The 14,916-nt window shown below is 30.7% G+C and overlaps 1 protein-coding gene across 1 annotated transcript in view; it reads left to right on the top strand.

Moving 5' to 3' along the window:
- LOC149726929 (uncharacterized) overlaps positions 1 to 14,916 on the top strand; it is a 21,342-nt gene continuing 6,426 nt past the window's right edge. Inside the window, exons 1-15 of the mRNA XM_089889415.1 lie at positions 1 to 151; positions 317 to 969; positions 1,216 to 1,667; positions 1,977 to 2,350; positions 3,337 to 3,427; positions 4,420 to 4,611; positions 5,154 to 5,301; positions 5,699 to 5,807; positions 9,607 to 9,696; positions 9,963 to 10,066; positions 10,586 to 10,703; positions 12,632 to 12,821; positions 13,131 to 13,538; positions 13,919 to 13,995; positions 14,369 to 14,441. Coding sequence (XP_089745541.1) covers positions 380 to 969; positions 1,216 to 1,667; positions 1,977 to 2,350; positions 3,337 to 3,427; positions 4,420 to 4,611; positions 5,154 to 5,301; positions 5,699 to 5,807; positions 9,607 to 9,696; positions 9,963 to 10,066; positions 10,586 to 10,703; positions 12,632 to 12,821; positions 13,131 to 13,538; positions 13,919 to 13,995; positions 14,369 to 14,441 — 3,016 coding nt within the window. The 5' untranslated portion in view covers positions 1 to 151; positions 317 to 379. The remainder of the gene's footprint in view (positions 152 to 316; positions 970 to 1,215; positions 1,668 to 1,976; positions 2,351 to 3,336; positions 3,428 to 4,419; positions 4,612 to 5,153; positions 5,302 to 5,698; positions 5,808 to 9,606; positions 9,697 to 9,962; positions 10,067 to 10,585; positions 10,704 to 12,631; positions 12,822 to 13,130; positions 13,539 to 13,918; positions 13,996 to 14,368; positions 14,442 to 14,916) is intronic.

Here is a 14,916-nt window from a genome sequence, read left to right on the forward strand (position 1 = left end):
TTATTAGTAGTTCTGTTTTGCAACGAGCGGAACTGAAATGCGTGTTGCTGATATCAGGTTTTCCGATTTACAATGAATACTACGCCCTTTTAAACAGTACCCGAAACTTTTCAGATGTGTTGTCAAACTGTGGACTGTTGAGTAACGCAAGGTTTGTGTCGTTTAAGGTTATAATGTAACCATAAGATATTGTAAATCTTGGTTTTAAAACAGATTCAATATTTTTAAAATCTGGTTTACAGTTACAATCTATGTATTTATTTATGTATATGTATGCATATAAATAAGGATTCTAATAATTATTGTTATCATTTAGGCTTACTTCAAGTAACAGAATTAAAATGAGAGTGTGAATACAAAGTAGCTACACCCTTGTTTTATGATGGATAAAACTCGCCAAAACTACAATAACCATAACAGTAATGGCTCATCAAGACCAAGTGTTGCGTCTAAACCTGCCACAACAAAACCCGCCATACCTTCTAAACCTGCGCATTTAAAATCGATCAAGAAAAAGGAAGGTAGTAAGGTTTCTGAAGAAAAAACAAACACGAGAGGAAACTTAACACGTATTCCATCTGTGGACCACACGACGCCACGTTCCTGGGTGTCAAAACCAACTTTGTCTCTGCCGAAAAAAGAACAGCCTGGAGGAGCTGAAAAAAATCCAGATGGGCCTGTTCCAAAAAGCCCCTTTGCAAAACCATGGAGACCCGCCCCTCAGCTTAAATTGAACAAGGATAGAATTCCTAAACCAATCAACGATACTTTTACAATTGTAGAGGAAAAAGTTGGCTCTGTATCTAAAGCAAAAACTGGGTCACCTAAAAATGACTATGGATGTGCTATTAAAAATAACCAGGTAACAGTTGAACCAAAAGTAAAAGTTGGCTTGGAAGAAAAGGCGAATAAGCCATCTACATTGCAAGTAAATAACCAACCACAAGGAAGAACAGGGATTCAACACAGGTTAGATTTGATTCACTAGTTTACAGAGCATATAGTAATAGCGACCCTGTTGAAAACAAAATATGTAAACTTGTAAAATTCATGCATGTGTACTCAAAGCATCTCTTTAAAGCTGTAAAAAATATGTGTTAGTCCTTTTTCCTTTTAAAAGTCCCTTTAACCACAATCTGTACAAAAAGTTTTGACGGACTTCCTATGCGATATAAAACTAAAACTTTCAAACCATTTTCTACATTTTTTGAATAGATCTTCGTTTCTTCGTGACCCGAAAAGTCCTGGTTTTGGAACAATTCGTGCTATGTGGAACACCAAGGTGAAAACACCATCCAATAACCTCCCATCTCCAATATTAACAAGCCCCAAACCATTTGAAGTAACCAAACGCCCGGTTACAAAAACTCGCTCTGTTGCTGTTACTACAGGTAACCCCCTAATGTGGCAGCATGTGCAGGGACCCCGACCGCAAGCCCCACATAATTCTGGGATACAAATGGGTGAAACAAAGCGGCGTACATCGTCGCTAAGTTACCAAGCACCTTTGCCTTTTCGAAGTGCTTCAATAAGTGAAGAAACTGAACCCACAGTCAGCAATGAATTAATTGAAGAAAATGAATCAAAGCAATCTGAGGATATTTTTAAATTTGAAGACCGTGAAAAATCGCTACCTGAATTGGAAAATTGTCAAAAATCATTTCTTTGTGAGTGATTTATTCTGATTTTTTTAGCAAATTCTTTTTCATATTTTCAGGAACATAAAATTCCCCATTTTATCATTTGCTGAAGCAAAATTGGTTTGTAATAATTCAAAATATTAAATTAAAAGGTGATTTTATTTTGTTTGCTATCAATTTTGAGTTTGATTAAACTTTAAATAATATATGTTAATTTTTTTTGTAATTAATAATTAAATAAGTTCACAAAGCATGTCATTCTAACAACCAATCATTATTTTAATTAGGCTGTAAAATCTAAAACATTAAAATTAATTTAATTTTTTTTTTCACCAGACTCAAACTCCACTGCCAAGCCAAAGATTCCCACCCCTGAACCAGAAGAAACAAACGAAAAACAACCAGCTCCCACATTCAGCGACCCTCCTGTCGGTATCTACCAATCTTACAGCAGCGATGACAGCGAAGCGTCGCTGCCTCCAGTGGACAAATCTTCCGACTCCAGCGTCATGGAAGCCAATTTAACAGCGGTTGGAGTGTATGAAGATTTTGACGAAAATGACGAAACTGTTACAGCTGCAGTTTACAGCTTTGCACAGCAAGTAGATAACCTTCCATCAGACCCAATACCTGCTTATGGATATTTACCAATGTCTGGAGCTTCTTCTACAACTGAGATCAACTATGAGCAAATGGACTCAGATGTGAAGGTAAATAATATTTTATTTAAAATTTTAGTGAAAAATTAATATTAAATTTGTAGTTTGTTCACAAAAAGTTGCAAAGATGTTCCATCTATGTCTGTGTCATTTTTAAACGCCAACTTGTCTTGGCTAATAGCTGTAAACTTAAACTGTTTTTATGTGGTCGGAGTAGACCTATTCATCATATTTTTCCCCATTATAAACCAATAGCAGTTCGTATAACTATTTAAATTTATTAAGGATGTCAACTGGTAGCTGTTAAGTAAAAATAATAAATTATATTAATGTATATATATATATAATTTATATATCGAGTAATATAATTTCAATCTGCATATACCTAACATTGCAGCAGTTTGACCATTCTGAAATACAACAGTGTTTTTAATGAAATAAGAATTATTTATATGTTTTGTTATTAGTTATTTATAAGGTTAAGCCGATACTGTTCTATGGTTATACTTAAAACTTTTATGCAATAATGGGGACATGGACATGATATAACCAGTTTCCCAGAACCAAAACACTAAACAGGGGGGTTCCACAAATAATTTGCAAGTTTTCTTTCAAAATCAATTTCAACGGTGCAAATTAAAACAGAAATATATGCATAGAAATTGGTCACGCTCGTCGCTCGTGGTAAATTTGTATTTATGCGCTACTGTACGCAACCTCTAAATTGGCATGTTGCTTGCAACTATAGTAATTATATCTTTATTGTTCTGTGGTTAAATGCTTCTTATGCTTGTTTATATATTACAGTAGGGTGTGAGAAGAAGGGACACCTTTAGCACATAATATCCAAATATCCTTATCGTGTTTTAAACAATTAACGACAGTCTATTAAAATCCTGACGAAACAGTATTATAATTCTTTGAATTTTTTTTGTTCACCACCAAATGGGGCGAGTCTCGGTGAGAAAATAGAATGACACGGTGTCCTATTTTACCCCTCCCTACTACATATCTGACAACATAAATTATCATTCCAGCTTGAAAGTATAGATTACACCAGCCAAGTGGTTCCACCACCGGTAATAAAAAAGAAATCAACGAGGGAATATCATGAAATCGATCCCAACGGTACGTCTGTTTGTTGTTCTGCCATTGTTTCATATTTAGAGAAACTAATATTAATTGCTTGCCAAATCTTTAAATCTGTTATAGCAGTGTTTTGTATTTTTGTCGTTTTTGACTCAGTTGAATGTTTTTTCTCCTAAAAATGTACAGCTTATTTTTATATATAGCTGTTCTATTTTTACTATAAGTCTATAGTCTATATTTATAACTATTATTGTTTCCTATATATATATTTTTTAAATCAATCTGGTAGATAGCCCATTCATATTAATACATTAAATGATGTAGACATGTAGTAGTTTTTTCACTGTTTGAATATTTAATGCTCTTGCTTTAATAATTAAATCTAATGATAATTAATTACAATTCTACATAACTGACTTACATGGAGCAAACCATAATTTATTTTTTAAGGCAATTTAAAATGTTATTCTTCATGTATATTGCCCACTATATAAGCTTATTGTTTAAAACTGTCTGGGAATGCTATTTAAATGTCATAGTTGGATACAGTTTTTTGTGCTGCAACCCATTTAACAAGTGCTGCAACCCATTTTAACAGAAGTTGATTTTTTCTGGATTTTATTTTACTTTTATTACAGTCCTAAAGTAATCCATAGCAAACTAATGAAGTTTAACAATAATGTTAACTTTTTTACGTCTTATAACATTTAACTTAAAAGTAACAAAAAGAAAGTTTAACAAAAAATAAACTTTTTTTTCGTTTTGTAACATGATCATGCACCCCATACCCCACAGACCTCAAACGGTCAACTTACCCCACTTTTGGAAACCTTTATTTAAACTATTACATGCCACTTTTAGGTTATCTCTCATGTATACAACAAAAACAACCATAGCGAACTAAATTTTGGTATATGTTTTGTTATGTCTTTGAACTTAAACCAGCCAATTCCCATCGCCTTTCTATTTAGTATAGCCTATGCCCTATATACATATGAAGCCAAGCATAAATTTTAATCTTTTGTATTTAGGAAATATTTCGGTCCCACCTCCACCCACAAGGGAAGCTCCGAAGTTACCCACCCACTTTAACAACCAACCCCAGCAGTTAGAATACGAGCCCCCACCTTTACCCCCTGATAACCCCGTGGGTCGACGAAGTGTTGTGTTTTCAAAGCAGAAGAAACTTATGGTGGTACAGCAGCTGAAAGAAAACACCTCAAGTAAGTTAAAATATCTTTTTGTATAACTTAATTTAAGGTTCCTCATAAAGTAAATGTATATTATAATTTGTTTTTATTCCATTTTCCTGTAACTTAGTTTTAATGCATTTTATTAGGTTTAAATATAATTTTTGTAAGTTAAACCAACCTAAATTATATTTACAATCTTTTTGAACCAAATGTACTGCTAATTGTGTACTTTTCTTAAAGTAGCCACAAAATGTATCATTCTATATTTTGTCATTTTTCGTTCTGGGCTTAATGCTCAAAAGGTCCTGCCATTGTGGCATTTAGCAAAATATGCATAATGGTCTAGTCATTCCTCCAACCAAGTGGTTTGTAATGGGTTCTGCAGCTATTTCGCAAATACCAAAACAAAATAATCCTCAACAAACTTATAAAAATGTGTTCTAACGACTGTCGTTGCTCCCTTATAAGAGGATAATCAATCATCATTTACTTATAAAACTTACGATGGTATCCTAGCTTTAAAATGGCTAAATTGTCTATTATACGTATTTTGGTAAAAAAATGAATTTCAGTGAAGAAACTAAACTACATTGATGTGGAAGTAACTTCTAACTCTTCTGGAGGACCTAGGAGCAATCCTGTTCATCGGAAGACTAATTACTCCGATGTTATAGTCCTTAGTGAGAGTGATGCAAGAAATTCTGAGAAAAATGAATCCGGGTGAGAATAGTGATGTCACCGTTTCTAGCTTTATTCTTTAAATATCATACACATACACTTAACTGCCAATTGGTAATTTATTAATCTGGTAATTTATATTAAATTTTAACATGTTTCAGCTTAAAAATTTATTGGGTGAAGTTTAAATTGATACAAAATATTTGCCAAGTGAAGTGGCTTAATAATTTAAACACAGTAATTATAAATTCTAATATGCAAATAACTCTTACCAGTACAAATAGAAACGCAGCTAATTACTATTTGCTTAAAATTTGTGTTAAAGCCACTCTTTTGGTGAAAAATGCATAAAATGATTTTTTTAATTTTGTGTAACAATTTTTGTTTCTATTTTTTTTGTTTTTTTTTAACATTATTTAACCCTCATATATTACACTAGAGATGAGAATCTGTCTTCTAACAAAAAGTCAAAAGATCGAAAGAAGAAAAGTTCATTTCTTCCTTTCTCATCTAAAGATAATACTTCAAGCTCTCCTAAATCAGCCAAGGTCAGTACAATTCACTGCACCTGTGTTCTCTATATTACTTATCTCAAAGCAATGTTTTTACATTTTTTGTGTTTGTATAAAGTACTCAAATCAAAATTTTGGTTGGCCTTTTTGTATTAATCTTAAAAAGTGTTTATGATCAGATAGTAAAGCTTGAATGAGTCTGTACAAAATATTTGTTAAGCATAAAGTGCTGTTGCTATTCATAATAGTTTATCTGAAACACTTGTTTTTTCCAAAAGTTAAATTTTACTGAATAAGACAAGTTAAATAGAATGTCTAAAACTCAGGATATTAGAAATAAAATCAGATAAATGTTATAGACTGTTTAGAGTTTTATTCTTACATGTAAGTGTTTCAGACCAGTGGTTACCACTAGACTTACTACATTATCATTTTATTATTTATTAGATCCAGACACATAATAAACAACACATAAAACTATATGGGAGAATATGAGCTTAAAGTAGTGACTAATTTGTTTTGAATTGAACAAACTTTTCCCCAATGTTTTAATTACATGTGTAGCACACTTTAGAGTTACTATTAGATTGTGTGTATAGAAGGGTGGGGGAAGACGAGAAACCTTTAGCACACAATATTCAAATATCCTGATCGTGTTTTAAACAATTAACAATGGTCTATGGTTGTGATAAGGATACAGTATTTTAGTTATATGAATGCTATTTCCTTGCTACCAACTGGAACAGGAAAATACATTAAAAAGATGTCCCATCTTCCCCTACTCTACCATATATTGTGTACAGACAGTGCATATAGTAATAGCTGGCAACTGTTAATGTGTGTATAGCTCTATAAAGTTGTGAAGTCTATATTTCTTTGAAAACAAGACAGTTATAAAACAACATGGTTACAAGATGTGCAGAATCTGTATATGTTTCTATAAACTGCCCAAGGCTATCATAACAAACTCTTTAAGAGAAAATCCTTTAAGTTTAATAAGGGCAAGTAGCAATACAACATCATCACTGCAAATGTTGTGGCTTATGTGATAGATTGGCTAAGTTTTGGTTTATTAGATACACAGCTGTTAAAATATTTCAGAATTTTGGCAGTAAATAGAGACATAAGGAAGTAAAAAAATTTTAATATAAATGTGTTATCTAATCTAATTTATTTGTTTTAAAAATTAATTAATTTTGAAAGCAAATTTGGTATTGGTGTACTATCTTTATCTCCGCATAGTTATATCATAGTGTTTATCTATTTCATTACTTTACTGGTTTCAGCACATTTCGTTAGCTACAAAGCTAGTTTTTTGTGGGTGGATTTATTTATTGTTTGTTTACTGTGAGTCACATAAACAGTCACTTTTCTTGTTACCCCACTTTCTTATAAGGACTTAAGTTACGTTAAGTATATAAGTGACGCAACTGTATTTGACTTCTGCCTGGCTTTTAATTTACATATTAATGTTACTAATGTAACAATGTGTTGAGAATTGTGGTTCAAAAAAGGTACTTTTTGTTAAAAACAATGTTTTTTTTACCAGTTCATAACATTAAATATTCCAAAGTTTGCTGGTTGTATTTAGTATTTACACTTTCAGTTTCAAGTTTTATGATATTTATTCACTATTAATGTTACTAATGTAATAATATGTTAAAAAATTATTTTACAAAATAAGTACATTTTTGTCAAAACAAATGTTTTATCCACACATTTATATCATTAAACATCCCAAGTTTAAAATTTAAAGAATAAATTCATACTTTTAGTAATAAGTTTTATAATATTTAATCACTATTATTGTTACAAATGTGTTAAAAATTTGGTTACAAATTAAGTACTTTTTGTAAAAACGATTTTTTTACCCATTTTCTATCAATAAAAATCACCAAGTTTGATGATTGTATTTACGATTTCAGTTTTAAGTCTTATAATATTTAATCACTATTAATGTTACTAATGTAATACTATGTTGAGAATTGTGTTACGAAATAAGTTTGGTCAAAACATTTTTTTCACAAATTCATAACATTAAAATCCCAATAATTCAAAATCATATTTACACTCTTATTTAAGTTTTATCATATTTAATCACTCTGCTATGTAATGAAAAATGCGAAAACACTTTTAGCAAAAATGTATCTTTGATTTGTTTGATTTAACCGACCTACTGTATTAAGCAGAAAAATTGCTATTAGAGAATTTCTAGATACATATATGTTTGAACTTTTTACAATAAGCACGCCCCTAACATGTTTAAGTGGAATTTTCCACCAAGTATTGGAGATTTAATAAACAGACATCCGATAATAAAGGTACAGTGGGTTGACCTATTCTATACAAGCTTTGATATTTTGTTTACCATAATATAGCATGTATAATATATGAAAATAATATATAGTAGGGTGGGGGAAGATGGGACACCTTTACCACATAATATCCAGATATCCTGATCGTGTTTTAATCATTTAACAACAGTCTATGAGAATCCTGAGGATATAGTTTTATAATTGTTTGATTGTTCTTTGTTTACTGCTGAATGGAACGAGAAAACACAGTTAAACGGTGTCCCATCTTCCCCACTACTCTATGTTTGCAATTTGGTTGTAAATTTAAAATTTTGTTTAGAATATTGGACTAATTCGGGCATAAACAGCGGGTCCACTGGTATTCTATGTCGTATGACTTCTTCCATGTAAAAAATGAATAATTATAAATTGTTATTGAAATCTTATAATGATTTAACAAATTTCTGCACTTTTATTGAAGCACTTATAATGAAATTTTTTGTGACCAGTCAAAGTTGATAATCTTTTATGGTTGTATTATTTTTGGATCTTCTGAGTTTTTTTGCAACGCACTTAATAAAAAAAAATAATTTTTAAGTTTTATTCAAAACATTATTCTCACATGATGATTAATTACTAATTAGAACAAGCTTTTACGGAACATCCAAGCATGTGTATACACCGATTAAGAAAACCTGTTCAAGTTCAATAAATATTCCATAAATAGTAAATCAGAAGGGAGAAGGCCTATGATTGGTAATCATGATATTTGAACTGTGACTGAATTGTCAATCAGCATACCTTTATTCACACGCCTTAACTGATACAATACGCGTTTTACAAAAAGGCCTATTACAGGAATAAAAAGCTAACTTAAATAACTACTTTGTATGTTTGCAAAACGAAATGTTTAAATGAAACTGTTGAAAAAAATTTGTACAAATTTACATCGGCTGTGTGTTTTTGTTGTTGTTAGAAACATGTTTTTATATTATATATGCATCATACCAGCCCATATTCAAATAATATTGGTGTTTATAACTCCTATGAGCTATAAAAACAGTTGGTTACCTAAATTTAAATGTCAAGCAAAAATTTTGGGTTATATATATCTTATTAATGCCTCATACCAGCTCATATTCATATAATGTCGGTACTTTAGACTGTAATAGGCCATGCAAAACATTTGGTTAGCTAAATTAATATGGCAGACAAAAAATAGGGGTTAATATTAGTTAGTTATAATATTTAGTGGGTAAAATATAAAATAATAATTGGGTTTGGCATTTGGCTGCATGATTTTTTTCAAATATACTTAACACAACATTAAAATGCTTCATTACAATAAATCTCCCTGTAAAGGTGGCTGTACACAGTGTATGCGAATTCGCCTGCGAAATCCTATGCAAACCCATTACCAAGTTCCGCATGCGGCAGCAAAATCCGGACAAAACAGACAAAACGGACGAATTCCGGATACTGTGTACAGCCACCTTAAGTAGTTGCCTGAAAAGGTATATTAATTCTATTATCCATACTAGGAAGAAGTACTGACAGATTTTGACAAAGAACGAAATAAAATAAAGAGGATTAGTGGGCGATTTAGAAGAAAAAAAGACAAGGACAAGAAGGTAATTTTGGTTATTTGTAACTTTAAACATCAGAATAATTAAAAAAATACTTTTTGTTTTTTTTTTTTAATTTTTTTGTTTTAATTTTTTTTTAACCTTTTTTTTTGTTACTTCAAATATGTTATTGTTATCAAAAGAAAAGTTTTAATATGTTTTTAAATATAGTTTTAATATGATTTTAATGATTAAGGTGTATGACAGTGGTCAGTTAGCATGAGGTGTATGAATTTCAATTTACTTATCATAAATACATTATGACATCACAGAAAAAAGATCGCAACAGTGACGGGTCAATTTCTCAAAGTTTTGAATCCGATTCAGGATATGACATCGACAGTTCTTCAACAACGGTATCTTCGGAAACCTCACAGTAAGCGACAACTAGTTGTGTGTTGTTTTAACCAGTCTAGGACTATGCCAAAAAAAAAGTTAAAAATATTTAATTAAAAAATATTTATGTAAATAAAAAAAATTAAAAACCATAAATTAAAAAAAAAATTATGTAATTAAAAAAAAAATATTGTTAAAATATTTCTAAACTTTAGGTAATGTTGTTGCTTTGGTATTCAAAAAAATAATATTTTTTCCAACAAAATTATGTTGCTGTTCTAACTGTTTGAAATTACACTTTCAGATTATACATTGCTTCAGCCAGCTTTTTATTTAATGCTGTTTCCCACACTTTTTTTAACAACTGTTGTTTTGTTGTTGATACCCTTCTTTTCGTTCTTTAAATAACATCCCTTCGCTATCGTTTTTAAAGACATAGCCTAATTTAAATTATGTTATGTTTTTTACAATTAAAAATTTCCCCAACAAATCCAACTAGTTAGTTGACCCCTTTGACTTTAACCTTGCTATTCTAACTGCTTAATTTTACTCCCCAAAGATCTTACACAATAAACACGAGCAGTGGTAGTGCACAAAGTTCGGGAGATGGTGAAGTCCGAGCATTACAATGTGGTGTGCCATACGCATATGGGGACAGTGGAGACACCAAAAAATGGGTTAGTTGTGAAATTCTACTGTTTGACTTGAATACATGCCAATAAAATATGAAAATTTTGTTTATGGATAGAGATGCTCTAATGTAATCCAAGTTACCATTAAAGTTTACAAAAACAAAACAGCTTATAAAAAATCGCATAAAAAAACGCTAGAGTAAAAAAAATCATGCAAAATGCAGAAGATTTCCCATAAAAATGTCACCTAACTTTAACATTTTTAGTTTCTAAACTACTAAAATTCCAACAAAATTTTGGATTTGGCATAATGATTGTCTCTTCTTTGTGAGAATGTAAAAATTATAGAATATAGACTTTATTATGTTTTAATTTTTTGGTTCAACCAAGCTACATACTTAATTAGCTTGCAGTACCTTTAGATCACATTTGAGCATTTTTAATAAAAAATACACATTTTTTGATCATTGGCCAAATGCTTTTATGCTTTAACTTTATAAAAAGTTTTACAACTTTATAAAAATAAGTGATTGTGCTATCAGTTAGATACCTTATATTAGATGTCGTTTATTTGAAATCTGCTAACGCCTAACTAACTAGATATCAATTATTAACTGGGAACCAAATAAGGTAGAAATATATTATACATGTTGTTCACACTTTGTGTACGTGATAACAACTTGTATTTAAATGTCAAGGAGGAACTACAGTTTAATATCAGTTAAGAATACAGTTTAATATCAGTTAAGATTACAGTTTAGTATCAGTTAAGAATACAGTTTAATATCAGTTAAGATTACAGTTTAGTATCAGTTAAGATTACAGTTTAGTATCAGTTAAGAATACAGTTTAATATCAGTTAAGATTACAGTTTAGTATCAGTTAAGATTACAGTTTAATATCAGTTAAGAATACAGTTTAATATCAGTTAAGATTACAGTTTAGTATCAGTTAAGATTACAGTTTAGTATCAGTTAAGAATACAGTTTAATATCAGTTAAGATTACAGTTTAGTATCAGTTAAGATTACAGTTTAGTATCAGTTGAGAAAACAGTTTAATATCAGTTAAGAATACAGTTCAATGTCAGTTAAAAACACAGATTCAAAGTTTTGTAAGAAATACAATTTAGATATTGGTGTTAGTTTACTGTTAATTGCAAGAGTGTATGTAGGTGTAGAATATATGCATGGAATCACAGAAATGGGTGTAAGGTTATTTTGCGTAAGAATATATAGTAGGGTGGGGGAAGATGGGATACCTTTAGCACATAATGTCCAAATATCCTGATCGTGTTTTAAACAAATAACAACGGTCTATGGGAGTTGTGAGGATGTGGTTTTAAAATTATTAAAATGTTCTTTGTTAACTACCAAATGGGACGAGAAAATAGAATGAAAAGGTGTCCCATCCCCCCCACCCTACTATATTGACTTTCGGAATCTGTGTCAGTAAAGAAAACTTATTGTACAGAAAATCAGTGAATAGTTGGTAGTGATTTGATAACATTGTTTACTTAGTGACAACAAGATTATGTTGGTATGTTAATTTTTACGATGAACATATTTATTAGCATACTCCCTACATGTGTTGTGTATTTATGTATCAAACTGTTTGCTAAGAATTGTGGATTTTGCAAGACTGTAAGAATTTAACAATAATTTTTGAAAAAGTTTTGACAAGTATTGTTTAAAAAAAAAAAAAAAAAAAAGTTTAAAAAAGTGTAGGTGCTGAAAATAAGATCCTAATGTGCTACGAGCCAAACAGGTTGATAAGCACTGTTTTATCTATTTTTATAAAAATCCCAAAAGCATTATTTGTATATTATAATAATTCAAAATTTTTCAAATATATATTATATTTTGAGTTGATAGAATGTGTTCTGGAGTGACAACATTTTGACAATTTTTAATTTTCCCAAAGAATGAAATCAAATTTTTTATTCCAAATATATATATTATTTCTATTTAACAGCACAAAGTTTTGCCGACTACAAAAGACTCGGTCGAGCGAAGACGAAGCAGTGATGCGACAAGTCCTTTCAAACGCAATGAAAGGATATACAAAAAATCGCTTAGTCATGGTAACATTGAATCCACTATGTCGGTCTATCCACCTGAAACCGACGGTTGCACACCAGACAGAAACTCTGGGAATTATGAAGGTCTTTACTCATGTTTTAATGTTTTATTGGTACTGGTTGTTAAAAAGTAAAGTAGTAACTAACAACTTTCGTTTTTTTAGATATATAAATTAAATAATATAAAAATTGAACAAAACAGTAAGGAATGTATTTAACAACAGAAAACTTTCTGAACATAATTTAAAAACTCAAATAGTTTCTATTTTTTGATGAAATAATTACAAAAACCTAAAATATAAATAATTCCCAAGAAAATACACAGTTTGTATCATACTATATATTAACAATAAAACCCATAAAAAATAATAATTAAAAGTTTTTTATCAACAGGCTCACCAAACAAGGATCCTCCAAAAGTTTCGAGTTTTCTTCATTGTGGCCCACCCAACATAAACCCCCCTGATCGACCCCCACCTAAACCCACAAACCCATCACCCAGGCATGGAGATCTCATGAACCCCACCCCACGTCACAAAATGTCATTCCCCCTCCCAGGTTTAGCCCCCTCTGTACCCCGCCCTGTTAGTCCGGGGTTGCCGACATCACCCCCACCTTTCCCCCCAGAAAAATCCCCATCCAGAGATTCCAGACCCAAACCCCTGTCAAGGGTGATTCCCCCTTCACCCCAGCTTCACCCCCCAACGACAGACCGCATATATTCAACACCGGAGGGTGAAAGCGATGGGGAAACCCCACCACCGTTACCAGAACGTGATGCCATATATGAAGGAGTTGATGGTAAGAAATTTATGACAAAATCTAAATTTGAATAAAAAAACATTTAAAATAAACTTAGTAAAAAATTATAAAAGGGTGGGAAAAAATGGGACACCTTTTTATTCTATTTTCCTGCCACATTTGATAGTAAATAAAGAACATTCAAAGAATTTAAAAAACGTATCCTCACAACTTCCACAGACCGTTGTTGTTTGTTAAAACATGAGTATTTAAATATTATGTGTCAAAGGTGTCCTGTCTTTCCCTACTATATATTCAATTTTAATATTTTTCAAATTAAATTGAAAACATTTTTGAACTCTGTCTGTTAAATGTTTTTCATAAAAATTTTGTTATGTCAGTTAATATTGTTACAATTTTCCTAACCCTTTTTTTTCCAGTGTTAAACGTTGTACCCCCTTCACCGTGTGGAATTCTGAATCGTTCAAAACTTTTGGATTCTGAACCATTGTACCAGGTTATTATAATAATGTTATACATTTTCTAAGAACTGATATTCAGACTTGAAAATTTAAACTATTTCTATTTAAACCGAATTCATGGGTATTGTTTAGCAAGTTAACCATGAATGGAATTTTCCAATGGTTAGATAAATTTTCCGTTATATTTTACACCAAAAAGTTAAGTTCTTGGATACTATATATGATATTGATGTTAAATAAATATTTACTTCAATCAATGAGTGCGGAGATTATTTAAACATCTTCTAAATTTTAGAATTATTTTAACAAAAGTTTCTAAGTTTAAGAACATAGTGATTAATGAGACAAAATTGGTCTTAAAGTTTTTTAATTTTTATAAAAATAAATTACAAATTTTTTTTGGACCAGATTTACAGAAGCCGCACGTTATCTCATGCGTCTACAAAAAGATCCGCAGCTGCCAGGGCTAGAAACCAAACTGGTAATTTTGTTTCCTTTTGTGTGCCCGAATCGTAAATCATTTTTACCGAAATTAACAAATTTTAAATTGTCAAATATAGACTTTAATTTTTTCTATTTTTGAAACACTTCGATCCAAAATGTGTTAAAACATGAGTGTGTCCGAACAACACATTGCTTTTATTTTAAATCCTAGCGATTAATTTTTATTTATTCTTTAAATGTATAATGCAAATCACCTAAACATTATCATTGCCCACACACAGTACATGTAGAGCCTATGGTGTCAATCTTATCTAAAAAAATGCACAAATTAATTTTCATTTGCTTGTTTATGTAAAAAGCACCGGAAACAGGTAAAAATGTCCATTCTGTAGAATATGCATTTCGGAAATTTTTTTGTTTTTTCTTGTTATTTTTTATAAATATTTGCACTTAGTTTCCAATGGTTTTAATTAAAAACCTTCGATACTATTTATTTTTTTATCAAGTATCTT

The sequence above is a fragment of the Ciona robusta genome, chromosome 12, assembly GCF_009617815.1.
Source record: "Ciona robusta chromosome 12, ASM961781v2".
NCBI classification, from domain to species: domain Eukaryota; kingdom Metazoa; phylum Chordata; class Ascidiacea; order Phlebobranchia; family Cionidae; genus Ciona; species Ciona robusta.